General features: G+C 44.2%; 1 protein-coding gene across 2 annotated transcripts in view; it reads left to right on the top strand.

Moving 5' to 3' along the window:
• Positions 1–27,815, top strand: part of tln1 (talin 1) — a 56,750-nt gene that overhangs the window by 15,661 nt on the left and 13,274 nt on the right. For both annotated transcript variants that reach the window (XM_047044336.1, XM_047044337.1), the window contains exons 3-46: positions 227–389; positions 2,842–2,939; positions 3,343–3,472; positions 3,674–3,826; positions 4,113–4,255; positions 4,631–4,758; positions 4,929–4,989; positions 5,377–5,481; positions 5,794–5,949; positions 6,415–6,516; positions 7,021–7,097; positions 7,472–7,652; positions 7,946–8,059; positions 8,310–8,418; positions 8,563–8,771; positions 9,134–9,232; positions 10,889–11,056; positions 11,217–11,511; positions 11,831–11,997; positions 12,249–12,377; positions 13,589–13,702; positions 13,993–14,106; positions 14,583–14,717; positions 15,081–15,209; positions 15,439–15,541; positions 16,078–16,286; positions 16,396–16,515; positions 16,810–17,007; positions 17,149–17,288; positions 18,147–18,240; positions 18,945–19,034; positions 19,551–19,673; positions 20,582–20,725; positions 21,325–21,486; positions 21,866–22,006; positions 22,303–22,484; positions 22,985–23,117; positions 23,307–23,408; positions 23,654–23,824; positions 24,347–24,592; positions 24,718–24,837; positions 25,154–25,300; positions 25,552–25,718; positions 25,995–26,178. In XM_047044336.1, the coding sequence (XP_046900292.1) occupies positions 260–389; positions 2,842–2,939; positions 3,343–3,472; positions 3,674–3,826; positions 4,113–4,255; positions 4,631–4,758; positions 4,929–4,989; positions 5,377–5,481; positions 5,794–5,949; positions 6,415–6,516; positions 7,021–7,097; positions 7,472–7,652; positions 7,946–8,059; positions 8,310–8,418; positions 8,563–8,771; positions 9,134–9,232; positions 10,889–11,056; positions 11,217–11,511; positions 11,831–11,997; positions 12,249–12,377; positions 13,589–13,702; positions 13,993–14,106; positions 14,583–14,717; positions 15,081–15,209; positions 15,439–15,541; positions 16,078–16,286; positions 16,396–16,515; positions 16,810–17,007; positions 17,149–17,288; positions 18,147–18,240; positions 18,945–19,034; positions 19,551–19,673; positions 20,582–20,725; positions 21,325–21,486; positions 21,866–22,006; positions 22,303–22,484; positions 22,985–23,117; positions 23,307–23,408; positions 23,654–23,824; positions 24,347–24,592; positions 24,718–24,837; positions 25,154–25,300; positions 25,552–25,718; positions 25,995–26,178 (6,222 nt within the window). In that variant the 5' untranslated portion in view covers positions 227–259. The remainder of the gene's footprint in view (positions 1–226; positions 390–2,841; positions 2,940–3,342; positions 3,473–3,673; positions 3,827–4,112; positions 4,256–4,630; positions 4,759–4,928; positions 4,990–5,376; positions 5,482–5,793; positions 5,950–6,414; positions 6,517–7,020; positions 7,098–7,471; positions 7,653–7,945; positions 8,060–8,309; positions 8,419–8,562; positions 8,772–9,133; positions 9,233–10,888; positions 11,057–11,216; positions 11,512–11,830; positions 11,998–12,248; positions 12,378–13,588; positions 13,703–13,992; positions 14,107–14,582; positions 14,718–15,080; positions 15,210–15,438; positions 15,542–16,077; positions 16,287–16,395; positions 16,516–16,809; positions 17,008–17,148; positions 17,289–18,146; positions 18,241–18,944; positions 19,035–19,550; positions 19,674–20,581; positions 20,726–21,324; positions 21,487–21,865; positions 22,007–22,302; positions 22,485–22,984; positions 23,118–23,306; positions 23,409–23,653; positions 23,825–24,346; positions 24,593–24,717; positions 24,838–25,153; positions 25,301–25,551; positions 25,719–25,994; positions 26,179–27,815) is intronic.

The raw sequence follows: 27,815 nt of genomic DNA, 5'->3' as shown, positions 1-27,815 counted from the left end.
GAAAAAAGACACTTTCCATTTGCCTAATATATATATATGCATAATAAAATGATTTTACAGAAACTAGTGTTGAAAGTATCCTGATTCCTGCTTCCTTTTCCTCAGCCATTAAGTCACGCCTTTTCAAGGAACTGTTTCAAAATGGCATGTAACATCATACCGTGGCATTTTTACACGGTTATGGGTATACGCCAAACAAACCATCCGGCTCGTGTTCTGACGGCAGGTGTAACAGCGGTGGAATCAGAGAACGGCAGTCATGGTGGCACTGTCATTGAAGATCGGCGTGGGGAACGTGGTGAAGACCATGCAGTTTGAGCCCTCCACCATGGTGTACGACGCATGCCGCATCATCAGGGAGAGAGTACCGGAGGCACAGCTGGGCCAGCGTGAGTAGTGAGCTGCACACACAAATAATGTTCCTTTCACGGCTCCTATCGTCGATATCCGATGTATTTGTCAGTTTACCGACCGGGTGTAAACAAACCGTATATGTTCCGTGATGATTCATTGGTAGTCTAACAACACCATGACAAAACATTGAGAAATTTGAAATTGGGAAAGCCTGTGTGCATCCACACCCATCTTTCCTCATGCATAAACGCCTTCTTCTTGTGTCCTGTCATTGTCCCCAGCCAGTTGATTTTCCTCCCTAAGTGCAATTAGGTCATATGCACCAGGTCCAATTGGAATTTTGCAATTGCAAACGACTACAAAAGTTACACAAGTATTTCTAAACGTGTGCTTTGTGGATAGTCTCTTCTTTACTTGTCCCAACCTGTAAGTAATTTTCCACTTAAAGCAGGGGGGAGAAAGACTGAGCCAGAAAGAGTTAGAAGGAGCATGAGCGAGAGAGGACAGAGCTGGCCAACATTAACAGCTAATATGGAATGTTCAGCAGCTTAAATGGCAGAGAACTATGCAGCTCTGGGGTGCAAGCTATAGGCATTAAATATACAGTGCCCTCCAAAAGTATTGGAACAGTGAGGCGAATTCCTTTATTTTTGCTGTAGACTGAAAACATTTGGGCTTGACATCAAATAATGAACGTGAGACCAGAGATCAACATTTCAGCTTTTATTTCCAGGTATTTACATCAGGATCTGATGCACAACTAAGAAAATATCACATTTTGTTTGAATCCACCCATTTGTCATGTGAGCAAAAGTATTGGAACAGATATACTTAAAACATATTTAAGTGAATAAGACTTAATATTTAGTTGCAAATCCTTTGCTTTCAATAACTGCAGCAAGTCTGTGACCCATTGACGTCACCAAACTTTTGCATTCTTCCTTTTTGATGCTTTCCCAGGCTTTCACTGCAGCCTCTTTCAGTTGTTGTTTGTTTTGTGGGGTTCCTCCCTTCAGTCTCCTCTTAAGCAGGTAAAATGCATGCTCTATAGGGTTTAAGTCTGGAGATTGACTTGGCCAGTCTAATACCTTCCATTTCTTGCCCCTGATGAACTCCTTTGTTGTTTTGGCAGTGTGTTTTGGGTCGTTATCTTGCTGCATGATGAAGGCTCTGCCAATCAGTTTGGTTGCATCTTTCCTTAAATTGGCAGACAAAATGTTTCTGTAGACTTCCGAGGTCATTTTGCTGCTGCCATCATGTGTTACATCCTCAATGAAGATTAATGAGCCCGTCCCAGAAGAAGCCATGCAAGCCCAAGCCATGACATTACCTCCACCGTGTTTCACAGATGAGCTTGTGTGTTTGGGATCATGAGCAGTTCCTTTCTTTCTCCAAACTTTAGCCTTTCCATCACTTTGGTAAAAGTTAATCTTTGTCTCATCAGTCCATAAAACTTTGTCCCAGAATTTTTGAGGTTCATCTCTGTACTTTTTGGCAATTTCCAGCCTGGCCTTCCTATTCTTCTTGCTAATGAGTGGTTTGCATCTTCTGGTGTAGCCCTTGTACTTTTGTTCATGAAGTCTTCTGCGAACAGTAGATAGTGATACCTTCACTCCTGCCATCTGGAGGTTGTTGCTGATCTCACTAACAGTTGTTTTAGGGTCTTTCTTTACAGCTCTCACAATGTTTCTGTCATCAACTGCTGATGTTTTCCTTGGTCTACCTGTTCGACGTCTGTTACTTAGTACACCAGTAGTTTTCTTCTTCTTCAGGACATTCCAAATGGTTATACTGGCTATGGCCAATGTTTCTGCAATGGCTCTGATTGATTTTCCATCTTCTCTAAGACTCACAATTGCTTGTTTTTCACCCAAAGACAGCGCTCTGGTTTTCATGTTGTTTTCACCTCTGAATACAGTCTGCATAGACAAAACCTATCTTACCCAATCTGAACCTGAGTGTAGACATTCAGTGGTATTTATTGATTGAATAATGTATGTAATAGGACACACCTGGGCAACAAAACACACCTGTCAGTCACATGTTCCAATACTTTTGCTCACGTGACAAATGGGTGGGTTCGAACAAAAAGGTGATATTTTCTAATTTGTGCATCAGATCCTGATGTAAATACCTGGAAATAAAAGCTGAAACGTTGATCTCTGGTTTCACATTCATCGTTTGATGTCAAGCCCAAATGTTTTCAGTCTACAGCAAAAATAAAGGAATTGGCCTCACTGTTCCAATACTTTTGGAGGGCACTGTATATATATAACGCCCTACAGGGACACGCTGTTACATTCTTTCTAATGTGGATCAAGGTAAAGCACTACAGCTGTTAGTTGTTGACACCATTGTAGCTGTCAGTGGTTGCCTCATGCTTTCGAGATTGTTTTTAATACATCTTTCCAATAAAGGTTGGTATAGCTTACATGGATGCATACACACACACAGCCTCTGACAGGCTCTTTTGCTCTCCTTCTGCAGCCAATGATTATGGCCTGTTCTTGTCGGACGAGGACCCAAAGAAAGGCATCTGGCTGGAGGCAGGCAAAGCCCTGGACTACTACATGTTGAGGAATGGAGTGAGTGACTTCCAGTTGACCAGTTTATGTTGCCCACCAATATGAATCCCAACTCTCCTAAGTAGTTCCATATCCTTGTCGTCTTGTTCACCCAATACAACATAGCCAGTACTGAAGGACTTGTCACCTACTTTTCTTCTTAGGGCCATACTTGTTTGGATTAGTAGTCTGAAGGGCTGTATGTGAACTTGGCATGTTCAAAGTTATTCTACACCAGAGTGTGTGGCACACAGCGGTATTTAGATATGTGCCGTGATGATTCTAGTAGCAAAATCAAATTACAAATTGTATGCAGTCCAATTATAAATCGACTGCCAGTGAATGCAATGGCTAACATTCAGATTTAGTGAGGTGGCTTAAATTGCTGAGGTGAATGGTTAACCTTGTATATTTTCTTTGTCAGGACACTCTGGAATACAAGAAGAAGCAGAGGCCACTGAAGATCCGCATGCTGGACGGGACAGTGAAAACCGTCATGGTGGACGACTCCAAGATTGTCAGCGACATGCTTATGACCATCTGTGCCAGGATAGGTAAGTGGATGTATGGCAGTATCCTCGTCACTAGCTAGCTAACACAGTCACAATCTCTTAGTTGTGGTAGTATGCTAATGTGAGTTGGTTGACTACCTAACTAACTAAAGTATGGTACACCTTATGATGTAGTTGATCAAAAGCGTTTTTCTTTGTCGACAAGAGTTGTCAACTGCCTCCCTGACAATCCATTTTATTCAGGTATCACAAATTACGACGAGTACTCATTGGTTCATGACCTTGGTGAGGAGAAGAAGGAGGAGACCACAGGCACTCTGAAGAGGGACAAAACCCTCCTCCGAGATGACAAGAAGATGGAGAAACTAAAGCAGAAACTTCACACAGATGATGAATGTAAGACGCATAGTAACACGTTCACTCAAAGGCTTCGCCTCACCAGGATAAGGCATCTTATATCCTTGCAGCTCACTATATCCTGAACTGTCATCTATTGACATAAATTATATTGTTTCACATCAGCAAAGTATTTGACGTTGCTTGACAATAATATGCAGCCATACTGCACAATTATACAAATGTATTGATTGTGACTATTCATTGATTGACAGTGGTCTAGCAATTGACTGACTGTATCACTGTATAACTGACTGTCCAACTGCTGACTGATTGCTGTTATCAGTGAACTGGCTGGACCACGGGCGTACCCTGAGGGAGCAGGGCGTGGAGGAGACAGAAATGCTGCTTCTTAGGAGGAAATTCTTCTACTCAGATCAGAATGTGGACTCCAGAGACCCCGTTCAGCTCAACCTGCTCTACGTCCAGGTAAACGCAAGCACAGACTCAGAACTCAGGCTGATGCTTTTACACCTGTGAACAACCGCCGACACCACGTATCCATAACACTCATAACACACTATCCTTTAACTGTGTCAATTAAAAAATAATTTGCAATTTTGAGGAGGAATCCGCCATTGCAGCATGAAGCTATATTTAATTTTGTATTTTCATTGGAAGTTACTTAGAAACCAAAAGGAAACTCTACAGTATCCAGTCATGCTGTTCTCCGCCCTGTTTCTTTCTTCTGGCTCTGTTGAAAATCCTGTGTTCTCTCTTGACTCATAATTTTGTAATGTTTTGCTTGTAAAATGGAGAGACCCGCAAATAATGACCCGATTGTGTCTTTTTATCCCTATGCAGGCACGTGATGACATTCTGAATGGCTCCCATCCTGTCTCTTTTGAAAAGGCCTGCGACTTTGCTGGTTACCAGTGTCAAATCCAGTTTGGTGACCACAACGAGACAAAGCACAAACCAGGATTTTTAGAGTAAGCACCTATTTGATCAAAACATCAAACAGGTTTATAAACAGTATCTTGTTGGAAGAATTGCAAAGATTTAGTTTTTGCTCATCAACTATTTTTTCTTCTTCTTTGTAAAAGTGTGTTTATATTTAATAATAACCTCCCCCTTTTGTCCCATTCATCCCTACTCTCAGTCTGAAGGAGTTCCTCCCTAAAGAGTACATCAAAAACAAGGGCGAGAAAAGAATCTTCCAGGTAAGGCTTTACAGTTGGCCACCACAGCCTCTAGACCCTCAGCCCCATGTGAGGGGGGTCAATGTCAGGTCAGTCATACTTAATCTGCTCTGGCCCTGATCCAAGGCCAGGCAAATATGTCATTTGGGTCTGAAAATATCGTAGTCCTTTCAGCGGGTGTTTGTTATAATGTAAAATAATAACAAAGGCTTGCTTCTCTGTCTGCCATCTTTTTATCATTGTTAAAATATGCATGATAAGTAAAACGAGGCTGACTTTGTTGAGTTTATTGTTGCACATAATACCAACCTTATTCATGTGGATTTATTGTACCTTGTTTTATATCACTTGTTGTAAAGAATCTAGCCTTTGATTATTGGGCATATTTTCTTTTTCCTCTCTCTACAGGCACACAAGAACTACCAAAACATGACAGAAATAGAGGCTAAAGTCAGCTATGTCAAACTGGCCCGGTCTCTCAAGACCTATGGAGTGTCTTTCTTCTTAGTCAAGGTAAAGTAAGACCTCCCGAGATGTAATTGATGTCTGAATGCTGTGTGCTTGTGTGCAGCCTACATAATGCTATTATGCAGTCAACAAACAAAAGTTCTATAGTATGACATTTTGGCATCAATTGGCAATCCTTATTCAGTCCAGTTTCTACGTTTTTTAAGCCCCTCTCAAATGCCCCAGACTGTTGAGGATATGAAAATGCTGTTTTGTTCTCAATGCTTGTGTTCTTTGTAAGGAAATGCTAAAGTGATTTAATGTCATTTTGTGTGCATTGGCCTTTAATCGTTTATGTGGACAATCTCTCTCCTGCAGGAGAAGATGAAGGGCAAGAACAAACTGGTACCTCGTCTGCTGGGCATCACCAAGGAGTGTGTGATGAGGGTGGATGAGAAGACCAAGGAAGTGATCCAGGAGTGGAACCTGACCAACATCAAGCGCTGGGCTGCCTCACCCAAGAGCTTCACCCTGGTAGGTCATCTTTCTCACCTTGACCCACTAAAACTCAGTATAACTGCTGGTAATCAGCTGTTCTGATAGTTCCCACCTCAGCACACTGTACTGTGTACTAGACTGTTAGTGACCAGGATGTAGTACTACTTGGAATAACCATAGTATATTTACTAGGCTGTAGTTTTGACCCTTGACGCTGCATTCTACATGTCACAGGGACATTCCAATTAACATGTTTATCTTTTCTGACCCATGTTTATGATGTTTGAGCAACATTGTTAATCTTATAAACGGATGAACAATAACAAAAAAAATTTTTTTTTCTTATTGTTTCATATTTCTTTTTCATGTAGTTTTTGCATTTTTTGCTTTATCTTTGTTCATTCTAAATATTTTGAATGCTTAAAAAATAAGAATTAAAGCAGTGTTTGGCAGGCTTTGATGATTTTGTTACAACTGATAAATTCATTCATCCTGCTGTAGGATTTTGGGGACTATCAAGATGGCTACTACTCTGTCCAAACCACTGAAGGAGAACAAATTGCCCAGCTGATTGCCGGCTATATTGACATTATCCTTAAAAAGGTAAATGTGCAACATCAAGTCACACCAAATGTTATTTGACTCATGAAGCTGGTTGTGGTCTACGTACGCTTTACTACATTAGGACAATGAGTTATTGTCTAGTGATGCATCCTCTTTATGTGGCATAAGTGGGGTCTGCAGTGCCCTTTGTGTAACTTCTGTAGGGAGGGACAGCCCCAGATCTTGCACCCTCACATCTTTTTTGTATACTGCATGGAAATAGCAGAGCTTCATGGAAATACTGAATGTACAGTCCATAAACAATACATGCTGTGTTTTCTGAGTTAAGTACATCACAGACACCATACTGAAAGTGAAATGTGCTCTCCAAGAAATTGTAACCTTCTAAAGATCCAGCCATAAGATTCCAAAATGTCCCTTTGAACTTCTAAAAGATCTTGAACTGTAGATTCAATGACTAACCCTCGGTGAGTACTTTTAATGTTCAGTGACCAGTTGAACTACTACATAAACCTAAATATCTCATTTCCTGTCCTTCCTCAGAAAAAGAGCAAAGACCACTTTGGCTTAGAGGGAGATGAGGAGTCCACTATGTTGGAGGACTCTGTGTCGCCCAAAAAGTGAGTGCAGCTGTTCTGCAGCAGTGTGTGTTTGTGTGTGTCAGATATTTGTCATCCGGTAGCATAGCTTCCTGTCCGTGGGTGTGTATTCAGTGATATCAGTGTGTGGAATGGAGTGAAGTCAGCCCTGTCACTGGCTACATTCTTGTTTGTAGGGTGGGTATGGAATTTTTTAGGGGCTTGCTATTTTTTCATGTTTGGTATGTTTATAATCTGCTTCTGTACTGTGTTGCTTTAATCCTTATTTGTATCCATTTTAATAGTTTGATGGTCCATGAAGCACAGTATCGTATTAGTTGCCTGATATTTTCCCTCTGCCCCATCTACCCTTGTTTCGTTTCCCTGTCCTCTCCAACCCCCTTCCCCCCCCCCAGGTCCACAGTGCTACAGCAACAGTTCAACAAGGTGGTGAAGGTAGAAACGGGCTCTGTGGCCCTGCCCGCCATCATGCGCTCGGGGGCCGGGGGCCCAGAGAGCTTCCAGATGGGCTCCATGCCTCAGGCCAAGCAGCACATCACCAGTGGACAGATGCACCGGGGACACATGCCCCCGCTGGTGAGACCAAATGTCACAAGATCAAGTAAATGCCAGCATATGAGGCTAGATGTCGTTGCTGTAGCTGGTTAGTCCAGAAATACAGTAGGACTGTCATGCACGTACCATTTGAAGGCTCGGTTTATAAGGAAAGTCGCATCACATGTGGAAATAAAAGAGGCCTCCATATGGTTGTGCTGTAATGAATACAATATCTAAAAAATGAGTATGAAATAGCATAGTGGAAAATGTATATTGTGAAATGTATCCGTATTTTAGGATAGTTTCTGTAATTCTGTCTCCCTCCCCTGCAGACGTCAGCCCAGCAGGCCTTAACTGGCACCATCAATTCCAGCATGCAGGCAGTGCAGGCTGCCCAGGCCTCGCTGGATGAGTTGGATGCCTTGCCTCCGTTGGGCACGGACGCGGTAAGACACAATTGAAAATCTGTGTGCGATATGACTTCTGCCTTTTGGTTTATTGTTGATGGTGATATTACTTAGTTTAGCACATGTTTTGCAGTTAAATGAATACTTTGAGGAATTCCAATCATACACACAAACAGCATTTTGTTCAACTGCTGCTAACTTTGAGAAGACCAATCCAAATGGCAGAATGTATATTCAGCTTCAAGCTGAGTGTTGTTATAAACTGTTACCGGGCCCTCCCCATGTCCAGGCCTCCCAAGCCTGGCGCAAGAACAAGATGGACGAGTCCAAACACGAGATCCACTCCCAGGTGGACGCCATTACTGCAGGAACAGCCTCCATGGTCAACCTCACTGCAGGTGCGGACAGCCCAGCATGGCCAGCACAGTCTTGGACTCTAGAACCTTAGACGTCTGGTAGTACTGGTGGTGAAACTGCTCAATCTCCTTTGAAGAAAGGGGAAAGAAGCAATTAGTTTTGTCATTTTCGCCCCATTTTTCCAGGTGATCCGGCGGAGACTGACTACACGGCAGTGGGCTGTGCTGTCACCACCATCTCCTCCAACCTGACAGAGATGTCTAAGGGTGTCAAGCTGCTGGCCGCCCTCATGGAAGACGAGGGCGGCAATGGACAGCAGCTCCTAGGCGCCGCCAAGAACCTGGCATTTGCCGTGTCCGACATGCTCAAGACGGCGCAGCCAGCCAATACTGAGGTAGGGTCAAGAGGATGAAGGGAAATGAAGTAGTGTTTGTTGCAGATATATTGATCAGGTATTCGATATTCTAAGTTGTATAGTAAAATTGTTTGGTCATATGTTCTTGGTTTTTACATTGCATTTCATGAATGGATTGCTTTGGGTAAGCATTTTAAATTAACGAGTCACTTAACGACATTGTTTTGTAGTTACCCTGTTAGCTACATGTATACAATGTTTCTACTCTATATAATATTTGAATTAAAGTAACAGACACATAGGAAAGAACAAAGGTAATCACCGCTCATTAGAGAACCGTTAGCTGCCAATGTTGTTCTGTCATGTGACCTGTGTTTTTGTTGTCTTTTTCCCCCAATCAGCCCCGCCAGAACCTTCTGCAGGCTGCAGGCAATGTAGGCCAGGCCAGCGGCGAGCTGCTTTCTCACATCGGTGAAACGGATGCAAACCCTCACTTCCAGGTAGTAACCCCACCAACCATAACCCCACCCAGAGTGAACCAGCCCAGACTAAACTGTTTGGCTATGGTGATTCTAATGAACACAATCAGACCTGATGTATATTTGTCTTATTCAGACTTTAGTGGAAATACGTAGGCTAATGACTGTCCAGGTTCATATTCTAAATGAACAAGGCCTTCATACCAAAAAAGTTCCCAGTTGTTGTGGACTAACTTATCTGTATAAGACTACCTGGCCGTCAGATACTATAACCTTATCTTTTATGACTGCGTTATTCAGTTTTTAGGTAAAGGATCTTTCAGGGGTGCCATGAGGAACGTCCCCCCTTATTGTCAAATGATGGTAACAAACCTGTCCTCGAAAACACAAGCTAATCAGTCTCACTGGCCAATCATACTACTGTGTAATTCAACATCAGATGATGGGGATCATAATTGTGCCTATGCAATCTCAGTAACAGTCTCCTTTTTTTCAACTCGCTGTCAAATGATTTGCATTTCAGAAATCAATAGTAGTTACATCTGGTTTCTCCTTGTGTCATGAAATTGATTCAGTCCTGTTTTTGAGAACTTGGTCAGTTCTACGACCTGCAAGTATCATCAGATACCAAAAGAAATGTGTATTGTCAACAAAGGGTACAACATTAGTGTTCTGGGGTTCTCGTTTGAGCCAAGCTTCCAGACCCACTCTCTATCTAGAAACACCCTCTCTAAATCTAACATTTTGTGTATGTCCAGAGCTGTGTTCCATATTGTACCTTAGCATTTGGACAGCGAGCACAGATCCTGTATAGTGGTGTACTCTGGAGCAGCTTTTAAAGGCCTTTCTCTCCCCATGTCAATGACTTCCATGTGTTCCGTGTGCCTGCGTGTGTGTGTGTAGCAGCGTGGCCTGGCTGTCTGGCAGGACAGTGTGATAACAGCCAGGGTCTCTCCAGCTGGCTGGGATCATGTTTCACACACCTAGCAAGGCCCCTCGTCACTTTTTTCTTCCAGGGGGAAAATGCTACTGTGCTGACATAACACGTTTGGCAGCACATGCATCAGTTTTCCTCCGTTAAGAAATATCTGATAATCAGGATTTAAACAGTTGCACATGTTTTAAGGCATTTCCACCTCTTTGTTACTCAGGCCCAAACTAATGGCAATTCCAGTTTTAAATGAGATAGAATTAGTTAGTACCCAACTCTGATCCATGCAATACAGAGCTTGACTTGAGTCTTGACTCTTTCCCCTTCTGTGGGTGAAAGAATGTTGGGAAGTTATATAGAGAGGGATGTATTGATAGAAGAGTCACCAATACGACCCTCATGTCTACCTGTGTTCTACCTGCTGGGGTGATGTCATATATTCTTATAGCAGATGCTTTGAACCTAGTGACACACGGAGGGGGCCTAGAACCTGCGAAATCTTGATCTGCAGGGCTGTGTTGGGTATTTTTGAATTGCATGAAATATTCTTAATTTACACAATTTAATTTCTAGAATTTTCCAAACAATTTAGAACGTGTAATTCCGGAAAATCTTTATTTTTTATTTTATTTGTCAACATAATTTTCTTCCTTTTAGGTTTGGGGTTGACTAATAATAAGGCTACCTACTGTACGTTAATGGGATGCAAAAACGGGTGTTTACCAGTGTGCTTACTTGGTTTTCAGGACATGCTTATGCAGCTGGCGAAGGCTGTGGCTAATGCCGCTGCTGCGCTAGTGCTGAAGGCCAAGAACGTGGCCCAGAAGACGGAGGACTCGGCCCTCCAGAACCGCGTCATTGCTGCCGCAACCCAGTGTGCCCTCTCCACCTCCCAGCTGGTGGCCTGCACCCGCGTGAGTGATCACTAACTAAATCATGCTGGATTTTGTTACACTCTAACTTGTTAAAAGTTGTCATCATCATACAAATCATACTTCTACCCAAACCCTGACATCTCTCTCCTTCATCTTTTGCCTCTGCTCCTCCCGCCCCCCTTCCAACCTTTCCCCTCAGGTGGTAGCACCCACCATTAGCTCGCCGGTGTGCCAGGAGCAGTTGATTGAGGCGGGGAAGCTGGTGGCTAAGTCGGTCGAGGGCTGCGTGGAGGCTTCGCAAGGTGCCACCAGCGATGAGCAGCTCTTGAAGCAGGTGGGCGTCGCCGCAACTGGTGTGACGCACGCCCTCAACGACCTACTGCAGCACATTAAGCAGTATGCCTCCGGCAGCCAGCCAATCGGACCCCATGGCGAGGCCACCGACCGCATCTTAGACGTGACAGAGAACATCTTCAGCTCCATGGGAGATGCTGGTGGGTGTGGGGGCCGGACGGGTCAATGTTTGGTTGTGGGGGTCAACCTCCAACTAGTGATTAGTTATCATGCCCAATGTAGGGAAATGTATGCATTCAATGAGAATTTCCTTGTTGGATCCTTTCTACTTTTGCTCTTGCACCATTAAAACCAAATATGGATTAAGATCTTGCTGAATCTTTTCCTTCTCCATTCATCCCACTCTATTCCTTAACACCCCCTTTTTTGATTGTCTCTTTTTCCACTGCCCTTCTCTTTTCCCCCTTTTTCTGCCTGTTAACATCTCTTTCTCCCCCTCTTCCCCCTTCCCTCTTTCAGGTGAGATGGTGAGGCAGGCCCGTATCCTGGCCCAGGCCACCTCTGACCTGGTCAACGCCATCAAGATGGATGCCGAGGGCGAGTCGGACTTGGAGAACTCTCGCAAGCTGCTGTCTGCTGCCAAGCTGTTGGCCGATGCCACTGCAAAGATGGTGGAGGCTGCCAAGGTCTGACACTGAGCTACAGCCCCCCCAACATACTCTTCCCTCATCCCATCCCCTTCCCAACTATTCCCTTCATCCAACTTCTAAGATTTATGAGTGTAGTATTGGCACTGAGGCCTCGATTTAAGAACTGGTCTGTCTGTTTGGAGCAGTAAGATTTGAATGGTGAAGTTGTGTAAGGCCTTTCCTAGCATTTATAAATGATGTACCTCCAGATCTGTTTCCAAGCTGTGAGTGTTTGTACGTGTTCTCAGGGCGCTGCTGCGAACCCAGACAGCGAGGAGCAGCAGCAGAAGCTACGCGAGGCTGCTGAGGGGCTACGCATGGCCACTAATGCCGCCGCACAGAACGCCATCAAAAAGAGACTCGTGAACAAACTTGAGGTGAGGAGGAAGATTAGGAGGATTGTGGTGTCTGACTGTTTGTCATGGGAAAGAGAATACCCACAGGGCTGCCAACTCTCACGCATTGGCCGTGAGACACACGCAGTTCACACGCCCTCACGCCACACCTTGTATTTCTCACGCTAAGACAACGCCAACCAAGTAGTCCTGCTCACGTTGTAAACAGTAGTGGACGAGCCACAGGCACATGGAGTGAAGCAACATAGACACGCGAACACCCGCAAAAGCTAGCTCCAAGTTTTTTGAAAAGTTGGCAGCCCTGTACCCAGACAAACAAGTTGAGACTAGAGGCTGAAACGAGTAGGGAATATTTGAACATCTGCAGCAGATTTACTGGTGAGCTTGAGAGCTCCCTATTCAACCATACTGAGAGCTAATAAAGTCTGCCTACTCACATTACAATAGGCTCCCCCCCCCCAAAAAAAAAAACTATCAAAACACATGGTAAAGAGCACAACAATCAAATGTTTTGGTGTTATAAATTCACCTATTTGTGTTGCCCTGTGGCTAGCATTAATACTGCCTCATGTTTAGTAATACTGCAGGTCCACAAGAACAGCTTTGTATCTGGAAGTTCCCCTATAGCAACAAGTAGCTAAGACATGTCTTAACTTAGCAGAGAGGGAGGCATAGGCGTGTAGAGCAACGCTTCTGAAAGATTTTATTGTAAATGTTGTCATGGTCAAACAATTTGTTTGTGTGAAACACATAGCGTCATTACCTCTTGCTGCTTGTTAGCATGCATAAACAAACATTAACATATGCACAGATATTAAATCATATAAAAATAAGGGAGTCAGATGGCTGAGCGGTGAGGGAGTCGGGCTAGTAATCAGAAGGTTACCGGATCGATTCCCCGCCGGGTCAAATGATGTTGTGTCCTTGGGCAAGTGCCTTGGGCAAGGCACTTCACCCTACTTGCCTCTTCACCCTACTTGAATGTCCCTGTACTTACTGTAAGTCGCTCTGGATAAGAGCGTCTGCTAAATGACTAAATGTAATGTAAATGTAAATCACATCAGGATGTTTGCCTTGTAGAAGTTAGCATAATCTTCAGAATTCTGAGCCAATTTTGGTCTGTGCTCAAATGAGCAGATAAGCTTCAAGCGTGCATCCAGTTAGCGCATGTGCTGTTTACAGAGGCTCAAGATTTGTATCTAACATAAATAACCATTTCCTTTTTTTGTCAGAATGCAGCCAAGCAGGCAGCAGCAGCTGCCACTCAAACCATCGCTGCTGCCCAGCATGCTGCCTCATCCAATAAGAACCCAGCTGCCCAGCAACAGCTTGTACAGAGCTGCAAGGTAAGAGACCTGATGCCATGGCAACACCCCTCTCACTTCCTTGTTTCTCTTTTAAGCATTGGTTTCATACTAGCAGATATTGCTAGTGTCACACCTCCATACAATACACTGTGAGAAAGCATGTGTCTCTATAGACTCACTGTGTGTGTGTGTGTGTGTGTGTGTGTGTGTGTGTGTGTGTGTGTGTGTGTGTGTGTGTGTGTGTGTGTGTGTGTGTGTGTGTGTGTGTGTGTGTGTGTGTGTGTGTGTGTGTGTGTGTGTGTGTGTGTGTGTGTGTGTGTGTGTGTAAGGTGGTGGCAGACCAGATCCCACAGTTGGTCCAGGGGGTACGTGGTAGCCAATCCCAGCCAGACAGCCCCAGTGCCCAGCTCTCCCTCATTGGTGCCGGCCAGAACTTCCTCCAGGTCAGTTGGTGTTTCCCACAAAGAACACACTTGCCACCAATTTCAGTTGTATGAATATAAGATAGATAAGATTTTCTTTCTAAGAGGTAAGTGCTCTGTCATGTCATGCCATATCAGACGTTGCTGTATAGACAGTTTTTGTTTTGTTTTTACAATATGACACTTCTTCTTTATAGGCGTTTTTGCATTACTGTATGTGTAATTGTTTCAGTAAAGCTTTTTTTTGAAGTTGTGCAGTGACACTATGTGCCTGAGGATCATAGAAGGATGCATGTTATAAGGAAGAGACCAGCGGAAACCAAACACAAAAGCAGGAAGCTTGGATATTTCTTCTGAAATCCTGTTTTATATGGCACACCACTGGGTGTTTGCCTGTCACTTTTGCAGCACCACGTAGCCCAAAATAACGCAAACACGCTTTCCTTTGTCTGTGAAAGAATGTATAGTAACCAGCAACACCTTACTCTTCCTCTCAGCCCGGTGCCAAGATGGTGACCGCTGCCAAAGCGACAGTACCCACCATCAGTGACCAGGCCTCTGCTATGCAGCTCAGCCAGTGTGCCAAGAACCTGGCCAGTGCACTCGCAGAGCTCCGCACTGCCTCCCAGAAGGTACCACACCCCACCCTGATATTACAAGCAGGGACTGGGCTAGGGTGCATTTAGTGTTTATTCAGGGCTTTAGGATTGTTCACCATTATTCCAATGGGAAGGTAACATTTGTTGCCTCCCCTTTTAATTGTGTTCAACGGCTATGCTTGGATTTTATTTATACCAATATAGCATTATAGCAATATAAACATTCAGACATAAAATTATCATCAACATCAAACATAAAAACTGGACTTAATTCACTGCCATCTTCCAAGCTAATTGTATTTGTAACATGTCCTGCCTCTCTCAAAATGGGGTACCTATCCTTTTCCCCAACACTCTGCTCATTTTCTTGTCATCACTTCCTGTTTTTTGGCGCAGGCACAGGAAGCGTGTGGCCCTCTGGAGATAGACAATGCTCTGACAGTGGTGAGGGGACTGGAGAAAGACATGCAGGAGGCCAAGGTCTCTGCTGCCGACGGCAAACTCAAACCCCTGCCAGGAGAGACGGTGAGAAAGGATGGCCAGCACACAAACACACACATGCCGTCTTACACACTCAAACAGGTCCAGAGGTACCACCTACTCAACAGATGGCCATCTGTATACTTCTTCCACATGCACACAAACAAACTGTATTCTCCCTCGAACCAGGAAAAAGTTCTTTTCAAACTTAAAAACAAACTTAAAAAAAGTAAATAAGCTAGTGTCAAGAGGTTTTTTGTTTGTTCCCGTTCAGCTGGAGAAGTGTTCTCAAGACCTGGGCGCTTGCACCAAGGCTGTGAGCTCTGCCATGGCCCAGCTACTGAGCGAAACCACCCAGGGCAACGAGAACTACACAGGTAGCCCTACATTAAAGTACTGCAGTACACTACACTCATGTCTGGATTTGATATTAAGTGATATTTTATCTACAATAGAGGAGTCATAATTAGGTAAACTGGTATGTATATGATAAAGCTTATTACTGTTGGCATTACTTCCATATGTAGATTCGTTTGCTTGAGATGCTGTGTGTGGGTGTGATTCAACTGGAAATTATGCAACAGGCTCAGACAGAAGGACCCATGACTGAACAGCACCCCCTAGTTACCCCTCCCCATACTTTTTCAACTTTTCACTAACTGCTTTTCTCTCTCACCTCTCCCCACCTCTCTCTCACCTCTCTCCCCCATCTCTCCCCCACCTCTCGCTCACCTTTCTCCCATCTCTCTCTCCCATCTCTCTCTCACTTCTCTCCCCCATCTCTCCCCTCTCTCTCTCACCTCTCTCTCACCTCTCTCCCCTACCTCTCTCTCCCATCTCTCTCTCTCACCTCTCTCCCATCTCTCTCCCCCATCTCTCTCCCCTCTCTTGCTGTCCTCCCACCCTCTCCCAGGTATGGCCGCCAGAGACGTGGCCCAGGCCTTGCGTTCCCTCGCCTCCGCAGCAAGGGGCGTGGCAGCCACCACTGCTGATCCCCAGGCCCGTGAAGCCATGCTGGACTGTGCCGGCGACGTCATGGACAAGTCAGCCAACCTAATCGAGGAGACCAAGAGGGCCATCGCCAAGCCGGGTGACCCCGACAGCCAGCAGAGACTGGCCCAGGTAGGCTATGAGGGAGCAAGAGAAAGAGATGATGGGAGGTAGTGGTAGGTGGCAAGACAGTACGATATACTGTATAGACAGCACTATGTCTGTGTGTATCTGTGTGTAGGTGGCCAAGGCTGTGTCCCAGGCACTGAACAGATGTGTGAACTGCCTGCCGGGACAGAGAGAGGTGGACAACGCCATCCGCACAGTGGGAGAGGCCAGCAAGAGGCTACTGGCCGACTCTGTAAGTCATCTTAATGTTCTGCCGCCTGACACTATAAGGCTTTTGTAAACCGTGAAAATATTTATATAACCATTTTTACCGTTTTACTAAGTATATATATTTTTATTTTTATAAAGATGTGATTATTCTCTGACTCTAATCACAAAAATATTGTTAGAAATAAGAATTTCAGATCTTTAATTTTCCCCTCCTCTCCCCTCCTCTATTATTCTGTCTGCATCTCTCTCCTCCCCTCCTGGATTCTTCTCGCTCTCTTCTCTTCTTTCCTCCATCCCTTCCTACTTACCTCCCAAGTTCCCAGCCAGCGGGAAGAGTTTCCAGGAGGCTCAGGGTAACCTCAACCAGGCAGCGGCTGGCCTCAACCAGTCTGCCAATGAGCTGGTGCAGTCCTCGCGCGGCACCACTCAGGACCTGGCGAAGGCCACCGGCAAGTTCGGTCAGGACTTCAATGAGTTCCTGGGAGCTGGTGTGGACATGGCGGGCCACTCGCAGGTAGTGTAGGAGTGGGGGGGAGAGACACCTACAACTAGTGATCCCTTTTCCCCCTGCATGTCTGACCCCTGTCATGTGACATCACATTCCTCTATGTCATTGACCCCATTAACCCTGTTTACCCTCCATCTTCTCCTGCAGTCCAAGGAGGACCAGACCCAGGTGGTGTCCAACCTGAAGACTATTTCCATGTCTTCCAGTAAGCTCCTGTTGGCTTCCAAGGTCCTCTCCACCGACCCCAACTCCCCAAACCTCAAGAACCAACTGGCAGCCGCCGCACGGTAAGAACCTAAAACAGTTCCTGATCATTGCACCACAACTCCGCTCATCTAATGAAACTAGTCCCTGGTCCCATACCATCTAAGTTCTGGAACTTGATAGAAATCCAGTAAAATTCTGTCTGTTTGGGATTTTGCTGCAGGGCAGAGTGTGCGTGCATATGTTTGTGTGGTGCACCAATGATGATGATGATGATGATGATGAATGGTACTTATGTCATGATGCCTCTAGACCTCTTGGTCTAGTATCATATACACACACACACACACACACAAATCATGTACATGTACACACACACACCCATGCATGGGTTCACAAAAAAGAAACACAGAGAGTATACTCACTTACATTGTACACCCACAAGCTTACACCCACACACAGATTCAGTATCATACTGTTACGTAATAAACACACACAGACACACACACACAAATGTGCAATAAACCAACCCTATTAAGTATGGGCAGCATTACAGAACATAACAAGGTGCCTGAAAATACAGTAGCAGTTTTGCTGGCATGTGCTTGAGTGCTTTACTCCTTCTGTCCCCACCACACCTGGTTCTCTTTGGATTGAGAGAACTTTGACAGTGGAGAGGTCTGTTGAGATGCCAAGCGGGAGAGCACTGGAGTGCGTGTGGGCGAAGTCTAATTTACAGCGGCTGTCGCTCTCCATCCCTCTCTCCCCCCTTACACACACACACACAATCACACATGCGGTCCTCAGTAGGTCTCTCACTCACTCACTCCCTCTTTCCCTCATGTCATTTTAAGATCTCTTCCTCCCCCTCTTACTCTCTCCCCTCTCTCTCTTTCTTTCTCTCAATATCTCTGTCTACCTCTCCTCCTCCCTGTCCACAGTGCCGTCACGGACAGCATCAACCAGCTGATCACCATGTGTACGCAGCAGGCACCAGGCCAGAAGGAGTGCGACAATGCTCTCCGGGAACTAGAGGTACAGTCCCCCTCTTCCTTTTCATTCCTTCTCTCCTTTTTTCCCCCGCTGTTGTTTTTGTTTGCACAGTATCTTCTGTGTGAACAGTTTTGACTGTTGAGAGATGACTCACCAAGTGTTGCATGTGTGAAAGATACTGAGTTAGTGGTTGCTAAGGCGTTGTGTGTGTGTGTGTACAGTGAATGTTTTTCATAGTATTGGCCTGACGCTGAGGAGGGATTCACTGTTGATGTTATTGATGCTATTCTCTCCAGTTGGATTCTGAGGACGCCTTCACTGTTATTCATAAAAATCGGAAATGATGATTTAAATGTACTATTCTGTAGAGTTTTTGTAGTCCGCAAGTGGAATCTTCTGTTTTGAATGGTTATAAGTATGTCTATTTGTTTTGATGGTGGATATCATAGATAAGAGTAGTGTGATGCTATATCAACCAGAACTACAGTCACTAGCAAAGGGAAGTATTTGAGGGCTAAATATTGGATGCTATATTTGTTATTCCCAAATGGCCATTTCACCCGGAGTATGTAACTGTCAGGTGTGATTGTGTGTGTGTGTGTGTGTGTGTGTGTGTGTGTGGGGGTGTGTGTGTGTGTGTGGGGGTGTGTGTGTGTCTGCATGCGTTTGCAGATGTGTCTGCAGTATTGATGTATTTGACTGCATGTATGTGGAGGAGTCTTGACCTGAGCACCATATCTTTCCAGACTGTTCGAGGGATGCTAGAGAACCCAACTGAAGCCGTCAATGACCTCTCTTACTTTGACTGCATCGACAGTGTCATGGAAAACTCCAAGGTAAGCTAGACATAAAACACCTAATTTTTCCTCTCTCCTGCCTTCCTCCTCCTCCTTCCACCGCCTCCTACCCTCTTCTCCCTCCCTGCTTCTTCATCGCTTATTTAAGATGTGTGCCATGGTCCCTTCATCTTATTTAAGATGTGTGCCATGGTCCATTCATCTTATTTAAGATGTGTGCCATGGTCCATTCATCTTCTTCTCCCTCCTTGCTTCTACCCTACTTTTACTCTACACTGTTAACTACCTCTTCTTCTCTTCTGTGGAGAGACATGTACTTTATCGTGATAATGAAAACAAGGGCCATGTACTCTTTCAGTTGTAAACATTGCTGACTTCAATACATACAGTACATCATCATAAAGCCATTTCATTGATGGTATTTAATACAATTCATACAGTAATTACAATAAAGTCTTCCTGTAACTTGAAGAATTTAAGTTTAAAGTGTCCGTTTTAATACAATTTCAAATGTTTTCAATTAAAACTGTCAAGTTATTTACCTTTGCCCCTTAGGTCCTTGGAGAAGCTATGGCTGGAATCTCCCACAATGCCAAGAACAGTAACCTGCCTGAGTTTGGGGACTCTGTGAGCGCTGGCTCCAAAGCCTTATGTGGCCTCACTGAAGCAGCCGCTCAGGTAATCCATGTTGCTGTTATTGTGTATATTCCATTGTGTTTCCTCTATACACACAGAGTTTCAACTTAGACTCAAGTTGCAGAGGGGTTCTTCTCACCCAGTAGAAACTGCTGCTTGTACAGTCAGAGCCCATAGGGGAACAATGTGATGCATGCTAGACGATGACTCACGCTCAAATACACCTGGCCTAATTGTGCTCTCGGCCAATTAGAAGACTCGTTACTCAGGCCCCAATGCGTGAAACATTTGTATGAAACATCTGGAACAAGGAGGAGTGAGGAGCTTTTCAGTAGTGAATTTACTCCATTTTCATGCATGTACATATACAATACATCTTTATCATCTTACAGCAAAGGCAAAAACAAGCACAAATATTCTTCTTTGGAAGAATTCTGATCTAGCTCTTAAGTTTGTCTTCAGTGTGTATTTTGCACACACACACACACACACACACACACACACACACATTGACAAAAAATAAGGGAGGTGTATTAAGTTCTGTGTGCTTTCCTCTGAAATCTCCACTCACAACCAATCACTACCTGCTCCTCTTCCAGCACTCTCTCATTGTGCTTTCAAATAGCTCTCAGATAGGGCCCATGCAGTAGACAACTGCATGTGACGTCATGTGTGAATTGGCTGTTGCCATGGTAAAAATTTGCAAAATCCAGTAGCTAAAACTTTGCATCAACACATCTGAACTGTGGATTTCCATGGTCAGGATGTATGTTGAAATGTCCTGTTTAGGTCTACTGTATAATTTGTTAAACAAAAGATACTTTGGTCAAAGACTCGATATTAAGATTGGTACAGTATTATACTAAACCTAACTGGTTTGTTTATGTCAAAACTATTCCTTATTGGCTGGATTTTTGTGAACCAACCAATGATCTTCCTTAATCTTGCAGGGTGCCTACCTGGTGGGTGTGTCAGACGCCAACAGCCATGCCGGTCAGAAGGGCCTAGTGGACCCTGCCCAGTTTGCCCGTGCCAACCAGTCCATCCAGATGGCATGCCAGAACCTAGTGGACCCAGCTTGTACACAGTCCCAGGTAGAAGAACGCGCACATGCTCACACACACACAAGGACTCAAACTCACACATGCACACACATCATGAATGAATGAGCACACACTCTCATTCTTGAATGAGCATAGACTTCTGTGGGCTTTATCACTTACCCATCCATGTGGTGATTGTGACGATGACCTGTGCAACGACAGAAAATGTTGTTCACAAAAATTATCAATCTGTCTGTGACGTCCATGTCTCATAACTTAAAGGTACTTTATAGGTTTAAAGAAAATCTGAAGAAAAAAAAATGTCACCTGTAAACATGACGTGTAAGCTAACAAGGTCGTTTGGGAGTTGTTTAGCAACACATACAGCTCAGTGCCAGTGGAATGTCAATTTCACATTTTCCAGCCAATTATTTTCCAAAGTTCCTTTTCATCTGGTGAGATGGTCTCATCTTCTTGGTTTATTTAGTCAAGCCAGTTTGATCTGAAGGTAAGCACGGTAGTTCAGACAGGATGGGGGGTGCTGTTTCTTAAGTTAACTTATAATGTTACCTATTGAAGCATTAATTGCCTCATCGGTCAATGTCAGTAGACACTCCTACTTCATGACACTTCTCTTGTCATTTCCCAAGGTCCTCTCTGCTGCCACCATTGTTGCCAAACACACCTCTGCTCTCTGCAACGCCTGCCGCCTCGCCTCTTCCAAGACCGCCAACCCAGTTGCCAAGCGACAGTTTGTACAGTCTGCCAAAGAAGTGGCTAACAGCACCGCCAATCTGGTCAAGTCAATCAAAGTAAATCACAGTCCCACTGAGTTTTATTTTAAATATTATAATAAAATACAAATAAATTAGATTAGATTTTTGAAATTTGGATTTGGTGAATTTCTTTGAAAGCAAAACTAATATATTGTGAATGTGACTGCAGGTGAGATCTTTTTGTAGACTTTTGAACTGGTTCTGGAGAATAAACTTGTTTTAGATTTAGTTGATAATGCAATAACAAAACACAACCATTATTCATTATATACAGCTTAAGGCTGTAGTCCATTTAGAGATCTTTGCAGACACACAGAATGTGATAGAGCATGTATATTGGAGGGTTGTAATATGAATGAAATGTACGTATAGTACTACAAAGGTAAACTAATGTTGCATGATGGTCCTTGACCAGGCCCTGGACGGAGCGTTCAACCATGAGAACCGACAGAAGTGTAAAGCGGCTACAGGGCCCCTGATCGAGGCTGTGGACAACCTGACAGCCTTCGCCTCCAACCCAGAATTTGCCAGCGTGCCTGCTCAAATAAGCCCTGAGGTACCTCATTGTACTAAGTAGCCTGCCCTCTTAAACTCTGCAGGTCAATAGTGTGACCTGAAGTAGAAGGTGCAGTAGAACAGCAGTGGTCATTCCAGTTACATTATTTGTGTGAAGATTGAATTTATAATATAGTACTATGATATTATTGCCTTCCTGCACAAGCTGCTGTTTGTGTGAGAGTATATATATTAATGTTATGTTCCGTTTACATGCCCAGTAAATTTAAGCCAATTTGGTCTCAGTTTGTCGGATAAGTCATTCACCATAGAAGATTCAACCCTTAAATCTGTTAGGGTCACGCAGCCATGGAGCCCATTGTGGTGGCAGCCAAGACCATGCTGGAGAGCTCCACAGGCCTGATCCAGACTGCACGCTCCCTGGCCGTCAACCCCAAGGACCCCCCCAAGTGGTCCGTCCTGGCGGGGCACTCCAGGACCGTGTCCGACTCCATCAAGAAACTGATCACCAACATGAGGTATGATGAGTGGAAGTTGGATGTTTGTTACATGTTTATTTCATCATTCGAGTGGCTACGGATACTGAAATAGCACAGGAGCTATGAATGAATTTGTCAAATAAACAAAATATTTCTCAATATACAACATTTCAAGTAGTTGTCGTGAAAGTGTTCTGTACTGAGGGCTAGAATACTGCATCTTCTTTTACAGAATCGTTTTTAACCTCATCTGCATTAGATTATACTTCACATTTCAATTAATACAAATGTTTAATCACCATGCAGCACATGCAGAGACGTGTTTCCTCAAATCGTGATTGGCCAAGGGAATGCCTCACATTTCAAAAATCATTGTTATTAATTGAATTAGTAAATTACACATGCAAAGTACCCTTGCCCATTTTCCCAATAGCATTTCTCAAGGGATCACTTGCGTTTTTGCCTGCTGCCTTTTGTTTCTTGTCATTTAGATGGGACTGTTTAATGTCTTATCTGACATAAATTATTTGTGTGTGCAGAGATAAAGCCCCAGGCCAGAGGGAGTGTGACGAAGCCATCGAGGTTCTTAACAACTGTATCCGAGAAGTCGACCAGGCCTCCCTGGCAGCCATCAGCCAACAGCTCACTCCCAGAGAGGACATCTCCCACGAGGTTTGTGGACCTCTAGTTTAATGTCTATGCTATTTGTTTATCAAAATAATATATATAATTAAATGGAAAGGAGGCAGAGGTGTTTGCTTGACTGCTGTCTGTCGTTAGATGGTCATCAGATTACGTGATACATGGAAAGTGCTGGAAGAGAATGGAACGTGTGTTTGTGTGTCTGCATGTGCCCATCAGGCTCTCCATGATCAGATGGCTGCCTCAGTGCAAGAGATCAGCAATCTGATCGAGCCAGTGGCCATCGCCGCCCGCTCTGAGGCGTCCCACTTGGGACACAAGGTACACGGCTTTCAGACCCCCAATAACTCAAGTTTACACGTTTACGTTACATGCAGTATAAGTTGCCTGTGTGTGTGTGGGGGGGGGGGGAATGTGCATTTACTTTTCAAAAAAACAACTCTAGAATTAAGTACATTTTTGTAAATTGCTATATAACATACTGTATTCAATAGTTTTGTTTTGTCCTGTGTGTAAATATAGGCTTATTTATCCCTTATCTTTATATATCTTGCTGCCTTCTCCAGGTGTCTCAGATGGTCAGCTACTTTGAGCCCCTCATCATGGCATCCATCGGCACAGCCTCCAAGATCCTCAATAGTCAGCAGCAGATGGCAGTGTTAGACCAGACCAAGACACTGGCCGAGTCTGCTCTACAGATGCTCTACACGGCCAAGGAGGCTGGAGGAAACCCCAAGGTCTGCTCTAGTTCTACTGCACTGCCAAGTTGTTCAATTAACTACTGTTACACGATTACTAATGTTAAATGTACTACTGTTATACTACTACTGTTACAGGTACAGTAGGTAAAAACAAATACATTCCCTCTTAAACATGTTGTCAGCTAATGAGAGTAGCCCTCTGAGAGTTGTGTAGCAGCACAGACAGCTCAGTGTCAGTGGAATGTCCATTTCTAATTGTTGGAGCAGCCCGCTCTCTCCAGCCATTCCTGTTCCAGCTAATCGCCTTTGGCGAGGAAAACTTATTTTGTGAGACCACTGCTAATCAAACTCGAGCTGGAGGGAAGTATGGAAGTTCAGACAAGAATTGGGGGCACCGTTTCTCATATTGGAATTTCTTAATAACATTAAAGTATTATTATTATTATAGTGTTTAGAATCAAAACTCTTAGGTAGTAGTGGCCGATGTCTCAGTATACTGCACATCAACATGTGAAGGAAATCTCATTCTCATGTTATGTGTGCTTCCTCCCTCCACAGGCGGCCCACACTCAGGAGGCTCTGGAGGAGTCGGTGCAGATGATGAAGGAGGCCGTGGACGACCTGGCCGCCACCCTGAATGAGGCCGCCAGCGCAGCCGGTGCCGTCGGCGGCATGGTGGACTCCATCACCCATTCCATCAATAAAATGGAGGAGAACCCTGGTGAGCCTGAGGGCACCTTTGTGGACTACCAAACCACCATGGTCAAGACTGCCAAAGCCATCGCTGTCACTGTCCAGGAGATGGTGAGTCAAATTGGTTTTCTAAATTGTAATAAATGCTTCTTATACTTGTAATGAATGTAACCTTTTTCTTTTGAGTAGTACAAGTAATAAAGTGAAATACAAAGTATTTGTTGTGTTGATTTCAGGTGACCAAGTCCAACAACAACCCAGATGAGCTTGGAGGTTTAGCCAACCAGCTAACTAATGAATTTGGAGATCTGGCCACAGAGGCTAAATATGCTGCCATCACTGCTGAAAACGATGAGGTAATAAACGTCTTATAATGCTTTGTTAGGCCAACAGCCTCTTTGGTTAGTTGTTGGTGTCTTATGTCAATGGGATACAGAAAATCAAAGATTATTTTACAGCAATGCATAGCACAAGGAAAAAATACAAATGTTAATGTAAACATAGCACACACCCCGCACACACTGGATGGTGAATTAGGCCGACAATTATGACAGCTGGCTCAATCACTGTGCATGTAATAACTTATGTAATGAAATAAATGTCTAGATGTTTGTGGGGGTCATCTTACTCACCAACTGCATCTCGGGCACTATGCCCTATTTATAATTCCAGATTGGCTCCCACATCAAGAAACAAGTTGGGGATCTGGGCTTCACCTGTACAGGCCTGGTCACCAAGGCTGGAGCTCTGCAGTGCAGCCCCAATGATGCCTTCACAAAGAAGGAGCTGATCGACAGCGCTCGGAAGGTCTCCGAAAAGGTGAGCCACAAGTCTAGTAGGGGAACTCTCAGTATATAGTCACAGTAGTGCAGGAATTTGACTTCCTTGTGGACCATTTTATATACAATGTAGATTCCATATATGTTATACATATAGAATACAGTACATGCAATATACAGTATATGTAGTACTGTAAATAATGTGTATATATACAGGTTTGTGCAATATCATATGTATTCCATAGTACTCTATTTACTGTAAATTGAGATTGAATCTTCTCTCATCCTCAGGTGTCCCACGTGTTGGCAGCCCTTCAGGCTGGTAACCGTGGCACCCAGGCTTGTATCACTGCAGCCAGTGCTGTGTCGGGCATCATCGCTGACCTGGATACCACTATCATGTTCGCCACAGCAGGCACACTTAACCGCGAGAATTCCGAAACCTTTGCAGACCATAGGTAGGGCAACGACCATTTGGAATGGAGTATGGGGTGAAATGATCAAATCACTGAAATGTTCCTGTATTCTGTGTTTTAAATTAAAAGTTAAATGCACTCACTATGGCAGAGATAGTATTTTATGGTAATACTATGCTTCACTGTACTGTGTCATATAGAACACAAACATAATAGTAACAGTACTTTATTATGTACAATCTAAAGTGAGAGCATCTAATTCCTTCTGATAATGTTTGTCTGTCAGTTGACCCTGTGTGTCCCATGCTTGTCCCCCAGGGAGCATATCCTGAAGACTGCTAAGGCCCTGGTGGAGGACACCAAGCTGCTGGTGTCTGGTGCCGGAGCCAGCCAGGAGAGACTGGCCCAGGCCGCACAGTCCTCAGTCACGACCATCACCAAACTGGCCGATGTGGTCAAGCTGGGTGCTGCCAGCCTGGGTGCAGAGGATCCTGAAACACAGGTAGAACACCTGAAACACACCTGAAACACAGGTAGAACACCTGAAACACAGGTAGAACACCTGAAAAACACCTGAAACACAGGTAGAACACCTGAAACACACCTGAAACACAGGTAGAACACCTGAAACACACCTGAAACACAGGTAGAACACCTGAAACACAGGTAGAACACCTGAAACACACCTGAAACACAGGTAGGACACCTGAAACACACCTGAAACACAGGTAGAACACCTGAAACACAGGTAGAACACCTGAAACACACCTGAAACACAGGTAGGACACCTGAAACACAGGTAGGACACCTGAAACACACCTGAAACACAGGTAGAACACCTGAAACACACCTGAAACACAGGTAGAACACCTGAAAAACACCTGAAACACAGGTAGAACACCTGAAACACACCTGAAACACAGGTAGGACACCTGAAACACACCTGAAACACAGGTAGAACACCTGGAAAACACCTGAAACACAGGTAGAACATCTGAAACACACCTGAAACACAGGTAGAACACCTGAAACACAGGTAGAACACCTGAAACACAGGTAGCCTAGGCTGCCTGTCGTTGTCCCTGTCTAAGGAGGGCCTTCATTTACCTGTGTCTAGTATCTACAATTTAGCTTACGGTACAAGCCAACACATAAAGTACATACAATTTAAATAGACATTTTTCTTAGGTAGTGTCGTGTTTAATCGTGTGCTCTGTGTGTGCTTGCTTTCCTTTCCTTATTTATGTACAAAGGCCCTTTTGTCTTACCATGGGGCTTCACTTTCTGATGATGTGGGTACTCTCCTTGAATCTGAACTCACCCATCCGTCCTGTGTGTGTTTTAGTGTGGAAGAAACAACTGTCTATGATGCAAATGATTAGGATGAAGAAAGACATGTTGGGTGATCAAATATGGATATAGATACTGTCCACTTCTTTACTCCCTCCTCAGGTCATACACATTATATACATTTCAGTAGTATAGGAGACTACAATGGCACTGTATTATACAGTACATGAAAAGGTCAAGGGTGCTTTTACCCTACCTACCTAAAGAGGGAGTTGTTGCAACAGCCTGCAACGTGGAAGGATATTTCATGGGGACAGGCAATCTAAAAAAAGACAAGGGTTTGTACTTGCATTCCTACTTTCTTTTCAGTTAGTTTGCCGACTGTGACTGTGTCTGACCGTCACAGATTAGTGCAGTAGGAGACGTGCACACCGCTCCTTATCATGGCTTCACAGTGGCAGACACAACACTCAGCTGTGCCTTCAGTTGTCAAGCTGTGAGCACATCAGCCTTTTACAAACTTCCTGTTTACGGAGTTGGCTAGTTCTGCGTTTTGTGGCCAGAGAAGTCGACTCCCCTAAGCCTATCTGTGGTCTTTATTCATGCTGACGTTTTGCAAAGGGTCCCGTTCTCTCATATTTGGTGGGTTTTGGATGTACTTTGCTTTCTTAGGCTTTGACTAACTAGTAACTAGGCTAACTATTTTGCATAAACCTGGTGTTTTATTGGCTGGTCCAAATTCTCATAAAATTGTTTGGCATCTTCCTTTGGCTGTTCTGCCCTTCTAACCACTTTTTTTTATCATGCTAGGTTGCATTTGTAGTTATATATAATAAGAATAATATATAA

The sequence above is a fragment of the Hypomesus transpacificus genome, chromosome 22 (genome assembly GCF_021917145.1).
Source record: "Hypomesus transpacificus isolate Combined female chromosome 22, fHypTra1, whole genome shotgun sequence".
Lineage (NCBI taxonomy): Eukaryota > Metazoa > Chordata > Actinopteri > Osmeriformes > Osmeridae > Hypomesus > Hypomesus transpacificus.
This window is presented reverse-complemented; position numbering and strand designations above follow the sequence as displayed.